This window comes from Eumetopias jubatus, unplaced genomic scaffold (assembly GCF_037043125.1).
Source record: "Eumetopias jubatus isolate StellerSeaLion01/CBP00866 unplaced genomic scaffold, mEumJub1_p1.0 scaffold_3, whole genome shotgun sequence".
NCBI classification, from domain to species: domain Eukaryota; kingdom Metazoa; phylum Chordata; class Mammalia; order Carnivora; family Otariidae; genus Eumetopias; species Eumetopias jubatus.
The window spans coordinates 27551336-27565396 of NW_028274809.1; the positions used below are offsets into that span (position 1 = coordinate 27551336).

A 14061-nucleotide genomic window follows, 5' to 3' on the forward strand; every position below is an offset into this window, starting at 1 on the left:
AGTAACTTCAAAGTTATCTTCAGAAATTTGCAAATAACATACAAATTCTACTTTAGAAAATACCCCTTAGAGATCTGTTGAAATAAAATTTTACGTTGATGACTTTGCTTCAATGTTGTTTACTATGTCAATTGATATCTCTTCTCTGTATATTGATCTCATTGTTACCAATATTCTAGAAATATTTGCAAATCCTCGGTGCTATCTATAGCATACTTAAAACAGCCAAAGTATTCACTCTGTTTGAAGACACTGAAGCTTTATGTCAGAATGTAAACGACATCTAGAAAGCATAAAATTCTAATTGATTATGGTAATAGCTCTGGTTGTTCTATTGTGGGAGCCCAGCAAAAACAGAAAGGTGGATCAATTTTGATGGAGTGGCAAAGTTGAGAAAAATGTAAGAACAGGATGCCATCTAGATAGGTAGGGTGACACCAGGCAAGGCGACTGGGTTTTGCAGTGGGGTTGAGGGTGGGATTCTAACCATAGGAGGTAGCTTCAGGTGACTGCTGACGACCTGAAGAAAATGAAGAAATAGGATTCAGGAAGCAAATGAAAAGGTACTCAAGGCAAGGTTTATTTACTTCATAATTTTGCTCATGGCAGGTCCCAGGTAGGCAGGTGCCACTGTCAGTACAAGCCATACTATGTTTAAAAACACAGGGCATTTGGCCTGAAAAACACAATCCTCTGTAAGGGATATGTGGGACTTCTCCAAGGATATGGTAAATCAGATTTCATAAACCTTCATTTCATTTTAGTAAAATATGGCAATAAAAATCCAATTTACCACAAAAACATATGAAAAGGTATATTATTTTCTTACTGACATATAAGAAAAATTTCTAAATCAGGACTTGTAGTTTTTTATTTTTCAAAATGAAATCACAATTTCATTATTTCATATATGGTAACTCTGATCACGAAGGGGTTGCCCAATTCCCGTTTTAAGAATATGCCTGAAAATATTTCTAATTCATTTTTATTTCCCTTGAAAGTTTATCAATCCTTTCTTCCTAACTTTCAGAGAGATCCTCTACCCCTCAAAAATGTTTTATTTGAGCTTGTATTGGGGTTTGTTTTGTTGAAGAAAAGTTCGCTGTAAAAGGAAAAACTCTCATGAGATCAGGGAACTTTGTGATTTCTGCTCTTTTTTTCCTTGGATAATTCACATGAAACGCAGAGGCATGAATAACTTGGTCTGATAGTAACAAGAAGGTGATCAAAAGCTATAGGAAGAGAAGTATGGTTTTAGTGCAATCACATTAATTAAAGCATCATACTTAAAACTTTATAGAACAAAATAAAAGAACCACCTCAACATTTCAATCAACTAGATTTTCCAAGACATTTTCTGAAAAGCATATTTGGTAATTTTCATTTCTCTATAGACCTGGTAAAGAAAAGCATTTTGTATTTATATAGTTTTTTTCACATCCAATTGCATCAGAGAACATAAGGGAGAGTTGAAACTCACTATTATTTGGGGACACAGGAGACTCAAGCATTTCTAATTAGAATTGAAGAAATGCTCAACATCTAAAAAATTTACTTTAAAAAGTTAAGCATAATTTGGGAAGTTTGTACTCCTTCACATTAAAAAAGAAAAATTCAACCTTATCTGGTAATTCCAGTCCTAAGATATTAAATTATCAGCGAGGGTAGCTTCAATTTGCCCTTCCTTAAACAATGAAATCCAACTATAAAGGAAATCTGTCACCAAAATGTCCAAGTTCTTGAGCAGTATTTTCTCTTTTTTTTTTAAGATTTTTTATTTATTTATTTGAGAGAGAGAGAATGAGAGATAGAGAGCACGAGAGGGAAGAGGGTCAGAGGGAGAAGCAGACTCCCTGCTGAACAGGGAGCCCGATGTGGGACTCGATCCCAGGACTCCAGGATCATGACCTGAGCCTAAGGCAGTCGCTTAACCGACTGAGCCACCCAGGCACCCTTGAGCAGTATTTTCAATATTGCATTCAGATCATATGTGTAAGTTCAACGTGGTCCACAGGGCATTTCAGGCACTATAATTTTCATAGGCAGATATTTCATGAAGACAGGGATCATTGTTATCCCGAATGAACAAACTTTCCCCTCCTAAAATGTGACTTTTGAAAGTAGCACTTTCTGCACTTGCTTCAAACTCAGTTCTTTGTTTCCTTTCTGCACTTGCTTCAAACTCAGTTCTTTGTTTCCTTTCTGATTGAAATTGAGACTTGTAAGAATTGGGTGGGAACTGACCTGGAGGAATATCTTACATGCTTTGGCACCTAGGTCAAATTAGTGCATTTTTTTGGAGAAAAAGCAATTTTCCCTATGTTAGCATTTTTTTTCTGGTAAAGCTCTGAGAAGAGCAGGTTTATTCCAATCTTTCCAATGCTTTAGTCATAAATCTCTATTTTTTTAAGCTGATGAGAAAAAAAAAAACCAACCAGTAGACAGTTTCTCAAGAAAGAGAAAATGTATATGGGCTTTAAGATAAAGGATGGCAATGTGCAAAATGTAGGAAGGAGAAAAAGTACCTAAAAATTTCATTTTTAAAATTGCTTATAAAAGTAATAGTAAATGATGATGATGATTTTTCCCTTATGGAGAAGAAAAAAATCTTTAAATACTGAAATACTTCATGATTAGAATCAGAACATATATATGGGAGCATCTTTCATTTTAATCCATCAAAAAGAAAAAAAATGCGTTATAAAAGCTTTTATCATTTTTTAAAATAATGAAATGAGAGAAGTATATCTCATTGAAATCAAAGCATTTTTGGGGTGCCGGGGTGGCTCATTCGTTAAGTGTCTGCCTTCAGCTCAGGTCATGATCCCAGGGTCCTGGGATGGAACTCTGCATCGGGCTCCTGCTCAGCAGGAAGCCTGCTTCTTCCTCTCCCACTCCCCCTGCTTGTGTTCCCTCTCTCACTGTCTCTCTCTCTCTGTCAAATAAATAAATAAAAGCTTAAAAAAAAGAAATCAAAGCATTTTTCCTAAAGTTAAGAAATAAATATCCCTAGGGCGCCTGGTTGGCTCAGTTGGTTAAGCGACTGCCTTCGGCTCAGGTCATGGTCCCGGAGTCCCGGGATCGAGTCCCGCATCGGGCTCCCTGCTCAGCAGGGAATCTGCTTCTCCCTCTGACCCTCCCCCCTCTCATGTGCTCTCTTTCTCATTCTCGCTCTCTCAAATGAATAAATAAATAAAATCTTTAAAAAAAAAAGAAAGAAATATCCCTATTATTCAGTAGAGAAATGCTGTTTATTATCTAAGAACTTATCATTTGCAAATCATTTTATAGACCCAAAGATAGAGGGAAAAAAGGGCATTGGTGATATTTTACTCAGGTTGACCTTCAAAAATAGGATATATCTCTCCAAGACAATACTGGTATATTCCTTTAAAGAAGAAGGATAATTAAATCTATGACTTAGAACATCCATTTGCTTTAAGATTCAAATTGTCCATTTGTCAGAATTAAAATTTATGTGAGCTCCTGACCTAGAACAGCGAGGCAATCCTTACCTTACACCCAGAGGATCAACAGGGACACGTATTTTAAAGTTCTGTTTGCAGGATATTCCAGTGCCATTTCAACTGCAACCAACTGTGACACTGGGCTCAATTTTGCAGGAATGAGCATGAGAAGTTATTCACTATCCAAGTGTTTCTTAGCTGTTAAATTATAAATATCTCTTAGAAAGGTCATTTACTCTGAGTTTCCATATTCTTTCCAGTTCATTAATTTTCATCATCAAGAAAATATCTCTAATCAGATGTCATACTGCTATCTTAAGTCAAAAGCATATTTTCTTCATCCCTGTTTTCAGACCATGTCATCTTCCGCTATACCCTTTCTTGATCCTCTTTTCACTATAGTATTTCAGAGTTCCTACTTAATTCCTTTCTGTTCAAGCCAACAGTTCTATAATCCTCACTTTGATTCTAGCCTCCTCTCTTAGGTTCTTCATTTGCTTCTTTATATCCAGTATTCCTTCCAACACCATCATTCCCACAAGTGCATTGCTCATATTGTGGTATAATTTTTGTAGCCCCATTGTACTCCTGAGATTTCCAATCTCAAAACCTAAGATGGATATGAACTCTTTCTCTTCTTTATATCAATTCCAAAAAATGTATTAGCACTTACTAGAGAAAATAATCACAGCATTACATACCATAAGGAACATGAAGATGAATGATGCGTAGCTACTACCTCAAGACACTTATAACCTAGTGTTGCAGATTAAAACAAGTAACACGTAAACACAGTAGAATGATCCATATGATCAGTGCTATTAACAAGATATGAACATGTTACATGGAGGTGTTCAGAAGAGGAAGAGATTCCCTGGAGAGAATAAAATCAGCTCTGGATCTTTGACTGTGGACTCTGAGAACCTTTTCTGTGGGTTATGCACCCTTTCAAAATGCTTTCCCATCACTGTTTCAGTGCAGCACGTGAATGAAACCACAGATTAGTTGGGCAAATGTAACTAGTTTTGCAAAAGGGAAGATTGTTAGTTCACTCAGAGGAGTCGACCCTTCATGCTGGAGTCATTTACGGGATGAACCAGAGGTGCTCATAACCCAGCACTGTCTCGATCTGTCTTTCCAAATAGAAAATTTGGACTGAAAACCTTGAGTCTAATTTACAGCTTGCTGAAGCTGAGTCATCACTATTAGAGATGATTTTCCTCCGAATCTTGATTCCTCCGTTATTACTCATTTTGCCTACTGTTGTCTTAAGTTTTGAAGATTACTGAAATAAGTTGTAAAAACAGACATTTTAGTCTCATCTCGTGTTCTAAGAACCACCTAGCATTTGCATATTTGTTAAAAGTTGCAAGGAGAGTGTGTTCCTCTTCCTTTGCTCATCAGTTTGGCTGGGTTTCGAATTGTATTTTCTATGCGTGTTGCTGAATGGTGGCTCATGCTGGGAGATGAGCCACTCCGTGAGTGGGCAGCAAGCAGCACAGTGCCCTTTTCCCCTCAGGACTCATGATGCCAAGTCAGATCACGCTCTCACGACCAGACCCGCAAGTCTGCACCAGTTGTTCTGTTCATCTGCCCCTGACAGGCAAAGCACGTGCTTTATGTAATGTGCTAAGGAGCAGTGAAGGGTGAAGGAACGAGAGGAAGAGAAAAAGACTTGGTACACAGAAGCAGAAAGAGTCGATTCATCACAGTAACTTGGGGAGGAAAGAGAGAGGAGTGATGACCGTGAGGTATTCCCCAGTCTACTAACCTCTTAGCAGCAGTAACAGCAAAACCAGAGCCAGCCCTTGAGGTGGTATTTGGTAGGCAGTGGCAGATATTTTTCTCAGCTACATACAAGCGATAGAATCAATGTATATGTATGTTATTCTTTTCAAAAAATACATTATTGATCAGTGATTAATATATTCTCAAGATATTAGAGCAATTTATTTGTTGCAAATTACTATTAAAGTTGTTCTTTTTTCCCCCTTTCTTTTGTGAGGAGAGAATTCTTAGAAATACGACAAGAGACAGATAAAGGGCATGCACAATCCTCATCAAAACAAAGGCTTAGCTTGTCCAAAAATGAATCCAGGAAGACTTGCTTTCATGACTGATTATTTTTGAAATCTGCTCACTCCAAATAAAAAAGATTTTATGAAACATTTAGAATTCTTCCCTAAGTGGAGGTTTTAAAAACTTCAAAAAATGGGAATACCTTAAAAGAAAAAAATATGATGACCATACATGACAACAAATTAGAGAGGAGGAAAATTGATAAAGTCTTGGGAAATACGGGATCAGGAGGGAGGGTCAAGTAAGAAAATACAGTGCTAAAATACAATGATAATTAAATTATATTTACATTTAAAAACAAGCCAGACAGAATTTTACAAATAGGTCTGAATTGTTCTTAGCTCAAATCTGTTGCACTGATTAAGATTCAAACTCAATAAAATAATTTTTCAAAGTGTCCGTGGCCCAAAGAGAATGATAAAACACCTTTTTTATTTTTTTAGTGCTTATGACTGTGGTTCTGACATTTAGTGTAAAGCAAGATGGTAAAGAAATGAAACTGATTTCCAGCAAGTGCATAGGACGAATTTTCTGGAAGAATATACATGGGAGTAAATGTGTATGCAAATTAATCTTAGTTTTTAAATATCATATTACACTGTGTTAGATAGAGCCTTGTTCTTCACAACTGGAAGTGTTTGTAGGCAATTAAAATTCCAAGGAACAAAAACATGTTTTAATTTGTTGAGTCATTGGGTTTAATTAAAAGAAGTCTAGAGAAACCATTTTCCTTATATTTTGATTCAGAATTATTGGCTTAAGACAAATCTCATCCTACTTTAAGACTTGTGCTGAAGAGCAAAGATAGATGTGAAGTGGATTTTTATAGGAAGAACTACCTTATATATAACCGCACACTTAAGTGAACATTATCCGGTGCCTGTCTTTTCCTCCACTTTGTAAAAACACTTTAAGCTCTAGCTAGCAATACCTACTATATATAAGCTCATATCTTACCAAGAGTAAGAGATGCAGTTCTTTACTATAATGTCCATGTAAGTGAATGCTCAATTAGGTACAGACCCTTCTCTTTCCCAACAAGACAAGCCACATATGATGATTGAAACTAATACCCCAGATCTGCTTCAGATGGTATAGAGACCACACAGGACAAAGCAAACATGACAAATACAAACCTGGTGGAATTGCCCTTTTATCAATCCTTTTGTCTTTCTTACTCTTTCTAGCCCCAGATGCCTAACTTCAAAGGAAAACACTGACAAGATCCCCATTTTCTGTACTCATCCATCGGCACCGCCAGGCTCAGATGCTTCGCAGTGAGGCTGTGTGCTTTTCTGCAGATCCACCCTTGAATGCTAAATAACTCTGCTCTGCACACTCCTCTCTCTGTGGAGCTCAGGGAAATGGCAGCTCGAGCAATGAGTGGTTGCCATGGCAATAAGGAAAGGAAAATCTGCAACCTCTTGTATTGTTAGGCCGGCGTGTTTATTTGCCTTGCGGGGTGGTGCAGATGGCTTTAGTCGTTTCACAGGAGAAATGGTTCAGTACTTTTTTGGCTCTGCGTACATTAATATAATATCATATACAATATGCCATATTTTAAATGGGATGATGAGTCCTACTAGTAAATCTCCAATCTGGGAATGGAGGCAGATGGACGAGAGAGGTAAGAAAAGGCAGGTTGGAATTTTCTAAGATTGGAAAGGGAAACAGAGACGCTTAAAGGTATATTCAGCTCTTTGCACATGAATGATGACAAACTTTTCCTCCGTCCTATATTTTTAAGACGAAACTTACAATTCCAACAACAATACACTTACATATCTGAGCGTGTTCATTGCCTGAGTTATGGGGATGTTAAAGGGCAGGTCAAGGCTTCCAAAGGCACAGCTCCATTGGTAAGCTCTGGAAAAGCGATAGTGTAGCACCTGGAAGAGCGTTTCCAGATCTCACTGCTTCAGGAGGGAGTAGACCTGAATAGGATCCCAGGAACGTTGGGAAAACAAAGCAGCCTTGGGGACCTGGGGCAGAAGGGGGGGTGTGTAACTGAGGAAGTGTTCTTTAATCTTTAAATTTACTCCAAGAGATAGCTGATATTGCCTTTTGATGATCACAAAGGTAATTTATACTTTGACTGGTGTTTCCTACTCGTGTTGAAAGCACTGTACCTTGGTTTAGTCAAAATCATGGAAGCATGATTGTCAATACTTCGGTGTTGTGGCATCTATACACTCTGAGAACCACCTCCTTTCCTGCTCCACTCATATTGAAAACCAAGATGAAAGTTTGGTTTTCTGTTGTGCTTAAAGGTCCATGGATGTGGCTGTTCTGCAATAGAAGGGGGCTATAACTGAGAACTGTGACAGTTGGCTGTGCTATTATGAATCTGGCAGCGTGCAGTAGGGGACGTGCCCTAGTCTATGCAGCAGGGGACCTGTAGTCCGGTTGTAGTCATATGATCTTGGATGGGTGACTACACCTGTGAAAGGTGGTCTCACTTATTGGTTTCTTCCAGTTATCTTTTTTTTTTAACGATTTTATTTATTTATTTGACAGAGACAGAGAGAGCACTCACACAAGCAGGGGGAGCAGCAGAGGGAGAGAGAGAAGCAGGCTCCCCACTGAGCAGGGAGCCCCACGTGGGGCTCTATCCCAGGACCCTGGGACCATGACCCAAGCTGAAGGCAGACACCTAACCGACTAAGCCACCCAGGCACCCTCTTCCAGTTATCTTGATAGGAATACTAATATAAGCTTGGGCCCCACCCTCAGATAAGAAACTTAAAGATGGGGCTCCTAATTTTCACTCAGAGTTGGAACTCTGGGGGTACCAAATGTGGTCCTCTTGCTTTCTTCCATAATAAGTTAGAAAAGAGAGGAAAGGTTTATTATAAGCCTTTTATGATTCACGCTTTGGAAGACAATTTAAAAATGGTGGGGGTGGGAGGGATGGGGTGTCTGGGTGATAGACACTGGGGAGGGTATGTGCTATGGTGAGCGCTGTGAATTGTGTAAGGCTGTTGAATCACAGACCTGTATCCCTGAAACAAATAATACATTATATGTTAAAAAAAAATGAAGGGAAAAATGAAGAGGGGTGGAAATAGGGGGGGCAGACAAACCATGAGAGACTATGGACTCTGGGAAACAAACTGAGGGTTCTAGAGGGAGGGGGGGTCGGGGGATGGGTTAGCCTGGTGATGGGTATTAAAGAGGACACGTACTGCATGGAGCACTGGGTGTTATACGCAAACAATGAATCATGGACCACTACATCCAAAACTAATGATGTAATGTATGGTGATTAACATAACATAATAAAATTAAATTAAAAAAAATAAAAATGACTGTTTTAAAACAAACAAAAAACAGAAAGAGACTCATAAATACAGAGACCTGATAGTAGCCAGAGAGAATGGGGCAGGGGAAGGGGCAAAATGGGTGAAGGGGAGAGGGAGGTTTAGGCTTCCAGTTATGGAATGAAGAAGTCACAGGAATAAAAGGTAGAGCCTAGGGAACAACATCAGTGGCCCTAAATAGCATTGCATGGTGGCAGATGGGAGCTACCCTTGTGGGGAGTGGAGCATAATCTATAGACTTGTCTAAACACTATGCTGTACCCCTGAAACTAAAGTAACACTGTATATCAACTATACTTCAATAAAAAAAATAAACTAAAAAATTGATGTTTTTAGTCTCATTATAATAATACCTTTCCTAAGTGACTAGATTCTCAATGGTTTCTCATTTCTTTTTTGGGGGGGGCTTTTGTGGCATGGCTTCTAAAAAGGTTACGTTAGTGAATTAATGTAAGAAAAATTCATAAAGTAGCAAAAGTTATGCTACAACAGGCGAGCAAATGATTCTATCTACTTTTCTATGGATTAGCTTTAAATTGTGAGGAAGGAGGGGTGCCTGGGTGGCTCAGTCGTTAAGCGTCTGCCTTTGGCTCCGGTCATGATCCCCGGGTCCTGGGATTGAGCCTGGCATCAGGCTCCCTGCTCAGCGGGGAGTGTTTCTCCCTCTCCCACTCCCCCCTGCTTGTGTTCCCTTTCTTGCTGTCTCTCCCTCTCTGCCAAATAAATAAATAAAATATTTAAAAAATAAATAAATTGTAAGGAAAGAGATGAAATCTAGAAGAGGAATCCATAAAGAAAAAGAATTTAAAATATTATTGCCTTCTAGAATTCCCTTCTCTCCCTGCCTCCAGTCTCAGCACATAGGATCAAAGATAAGCTGCCTATGGGCTTGCATATAGAAAAATAAAAAATTATTATGACCCAAAAATGAAGGTGAAAATCGAAAAGGGTAGGTGAGAGAGTATGAGGTCAGATCTTCAGCTGAAGTAAGCCCGCCTGATGAAGGAAAGGGTGTGGGGAGAAAGATGCAGTAATTGCGTTGCATTTATCATGTGGTCTTGCTTTTAGAGATGAATAAAAATAAACGATCTTGGGGATAAATTCATTTCTAACAATGAAGAGAGGACTAGAGTAAAGTACGAGAGGAGAAGAAAGATCTTTGGATTCAACTAGTAGTGGCCTGGACACCACAGCGTATGGCTGAAGACCTGATGTTACTGGAAAATATGCCATGTTAACAGTGCCCCAAGACGTATCTTTTCTAAGGGAAAAATACAATGTACTGATAGATCACACGTGAATGGTAAAAGAGGAGGCTAGTGTACTGCTCCTCTGGTCCTCTTTAAGATAATCCCCTCGAAATATAATGCCAGCTCATGTTAGTGAACCTGACCATCGAAGGACAGAATTTTTAAAGACCATATTTGAGATCTAAGAACACTTCTTTTTATTGGGAATGATTTTTGTTTGTGAAACAGTTATGTATAAACCATCAATAATAAAATGTATTATTTTATTAAGTCAAAGTTTGGAGAGAAATCTAATTGCACATTAGCTTATCACTGGAACATCCTCCTGAGGTACGAGGAGACAATATTGTACATTTTTCCTTTCCCACAGCTTTCCACATTGTATGGACTTAATACACAGCCTGTTATTTCTGGAGGGAGGTTAATTTAAAATCACACCCTAGTTTGGATTGCACACCTTACTCTGCTAATCCACAGCTGACTGTTCACAACTTTTGTCACTATGAACATACATAAAGAACTTCCGGAGTCAGATTCCCAAAGGTAACATAAGATTCATGTGAAATATGATGAAGTGAATTCAAAATTAACTCTGGATGGTCCTGAACCCATAAATTAAAAGAAGCGTCTGCTAATCTCTTTTTAATTTAAATTATTTTCTCAAAGAAGCAGGTGAAGACACACTGACCTGGCAAAGAGATTTTTCTGATGCTCTTAAATACTTAAGACAACTGAAAAGAAATAGTGAGTGATGTTGGCTCTTCACTGCTTGACTGAGCACACACAGTGACTTTTTTTCTTTTGTGTATTACAAGCCTCTATCATATTCTGTAAGATTCAACTGATAAGACTTTTCAATAGTTTTCACCATTAATTTGAAAAGAACTTTCTTTTTTCTTTTGCACTCATTCATTCAGTCATTCAACATACATAAATTGAGCACTTGAAGTGTAACGTCAGGTGTTGCAGGACAGGATGATGAGAAAAACCTTGGCCTATCGCATTATCTCTTGCCTTCCCCACAGCCATCTTGCTTCAGCATGTCCTCATCTCCTCATGGCTCAATTTCTTCAAAGCCTTCTAGTTAGTTCTCCTGACACCCAAGTCCCACCCTGTTCAAGATGTATTCTATACTCAGCTGTAGAAAAAGATGCCTTGATCAAGAGTACCCTCTTGGGCGCCTGGGTGCCTCAGTTGGTTAAGTGACTGCCTTCGGCTCAGGTCATGATCCTGGAGTCCCGGGATCGAGTCCCACATCGGGCTCCCTGTTCAGCAGGGAGTCTGCTTCTCCCTCTGACCCTCTTCCCTCTCGTGCTCTCTATCTCTCATTCTCTCTCTCTCAAATAAATAAATAAAATCTTAAAAAAAAAAAAAAGAGTACCCTCTTGTCCATATTGACACAACTACCACCACCACAAATAACAATAATGGTAATTAATAGATGCTATTCTTTGATCTGTTGACTTTGTACACTTCACCAGCTCATTTAATCCTCATCGTGACCATGAAAGGCAAAAATAACATTTTTATTTCAATCGTATCCACAGTTTCTTACTAATGGGGCATATGTGCTGTTGAGTACTGCATACTGATGCTTGAATTAGATTGCACACTCAGTCTCCTCTCCTGTTCCACTTGAATTTCTGCAGGGTCCTTGCTTCTTAACACAGAAACTGCCAAAAACCTGACTTCACACAAATAAGTCTTAAAAAGGAATGTGATGTGATCGAATGTTGAAACTGAACTATCTTGAGGTCAGGCGGTGTTTAACAGATGCTGAGTATCATTGTGTTTCCCTTCGAGCAATTAAAGTACTCTGCCACCCCCGTGTGAGTCTGCGGTGACTTCTCAAGATGCTTCTGTGCACAATTCGGGAAATTTGGTCCTACATAGGAAAGACCCCTCTTCAACATTGCCTTTCTATACTGCTCATTTGGCTCAGAACACATTGTGTTTCACATTTGAATTGTGTGCACAGGTCTCATGTCTGCTCCTGGATCATCTGCTCTGTGAAGCTCAGACCAGCCCTGGCACAGAAGCTGACACACCTTGCATATAGAAAACGTTCAACAGGGGTGCCTGGGTGGCTCAGTCGTTAAGCGTCTGCCTTCAGCTCAGGTCATGATCCTAGGGCCCTGGGATCGAGCCCTGCGTTGGGCTCCCTGCTCAGCAGGAAGCCTGCTTCTCCCTCTACCACTCCCCTGCTTGTGTCCCCTCTCTCACTGTCTCTCTCTGTCAAATAAATAAATAAAATCTAAAAAAAAAGAAAACATTCAACAGTAGTCTATCGAATGAGGGGATTAAAAAATTACACTATGTCCTTATGTAATTTCTCCCCAGTTATTTGAGATGCCTTTAATCTCACCCCATTGAAATTTAAATATATTTTTTGAACAAAGTGTACAGTTGAGAAGTGTTGTTGACTAACTGATGGAGTGCAGAAAAACCAGTGTTTGACTAGGCAGGGAATGACTCTGAAGAGGGCATAGCCTTTCTTAATACTTGTAGTTTACCTACTCTTTTTGGAGCAGCATATCTGCGAGTTACTGTGTTCAAACACATTACATTCTGAGTAAAGAAAAAGGAAAATAATAGTGAAGAATACAGTGCAGGTGAGTGCTTCTTGATGCTGTTAATGCTATATAATGACTATGCCATCAATGACGATATTATCAATGACAGAAGAAAGAAGATTGCTGGTAGAAATTATACTTTGAAAGTAAGTATTTAAGACTAAATCAAATTATGTTTTCCTTTAAGCATCTATAATATTAGTTCTTACAAAGCTCTCTGAGGAAGTATGGAATGGTTCCCATATATGTGTGTGTGTTTCCTTTCCTTCTCTCTCCTTTTTTGAGATTTAATTTTTTAAGTAATCTCTACACCCAACATGGGGCTTGAACTCGCAACCCGGAGATCAAGAGTCCGTATGCTCCACCAAATCAGCCAGCCAGGGACTCCAATCTCTCCTTTTTTTTTTTTTCTTTAAAAAGGCTGGGAGATAGACTCCAAACTGCTTTCTGCCCCCAAAAGTAAACATGCTTCTATTCAGTCAATCAGATTTAGGTCCAATATCATTCAAGACAATCAGGAAGTAACTATTTGTGAAATCTTCTTTCAATGAGTAAAAATGCTGATAGTTACTAGCAACACACACACACACACACACACACACACACACACACACACACGCTGAGCCATTTGTCTACTAAAATTAAAGTGGTAAAAACTAAATAGGGAGATGAGATGAAGAATACAACTAATTTGGGGGAACATTGGGCTAGTTCCCAAGATTTTTCTCTCCTTTTGGTGTCTACTTCCTGACAGACTGGAATTTCTGTCCTAGCACTAGTGAAAGAGGATCATCGCAGTAAATTAATTCACTTTCAGATGAAACAGACTTCAAAGCACAAAGCCAGCCCTGGGACAGAGGAGCCCTTAGTTACCTGCTGTTTCTCTGTCAGCTGAGGTCAGCTCTCCGTTGATTCCATTCTCTTTGGTATCTGAATAGGTGCTCTGTGACCCATGTTCTCCAAAGGCGCCCTCTTCATCCTCCCTGTATGGGAATCCATTGGCACTTCTGACAAGTCCTTCCCCTGCCCCGCCTTGATCCTTAATCTCAGGTGGATGTGGGTGTGCAGATGCCTCTGTTAGTTGAGCTGAGGTCCAGTGAGGTGCCTTTCCTTCATCTTTCCGATCATCTGCCATTTTTCCACGTCCTGTGACCTCTTCTGGGATTGGAATCAGAAAAATGGTAGCCATCAATTTGGGAAAATCTGATCTGATTACTAAGACAGGGAAAACTTATAGCAAACTTAATGGTTAGCTATGGCCAAAAAAATGCATAATAATCCACTGTTATTATCAAGCAAATAATTGTTGTTAATACCTTGGTTTTTAACAGATCTTTTCTGGCCTATCTATTCCTTTAATATATGACCATCA

The 14061-nt window shown here is 39.1% G+C and overlaps 1 protein-coding gene across 26 annotated transcripts in view; it reads right to left on the minus strand.

Moving 5' to 3' along the window:
• MAP2 (microtubule associated protein 2) overlaps positions 1-13834 on the minus strand; it is a 76573-nt gene extending 62739 nt beyond the window's left edge. For all 26 annotated transcript variants that reach the window (XM_088022068.1, XM_088022060.1, XM_088022058.1 and 23 more), the window contains exon 1: positions 13563-13834. In XM_088022068.1, coding sequence (XP_087878194.1) covers positions 13563-13824 — 262 coding nt within the window. In that variant the 5' untranslated portion in view covers positions 13825-13834. The remainder of the gene's footprint in view (positions 1-13562) is intronic.
• Between the last annotated feature and the right edge of the window lie 227 nt (positions 13835-14061).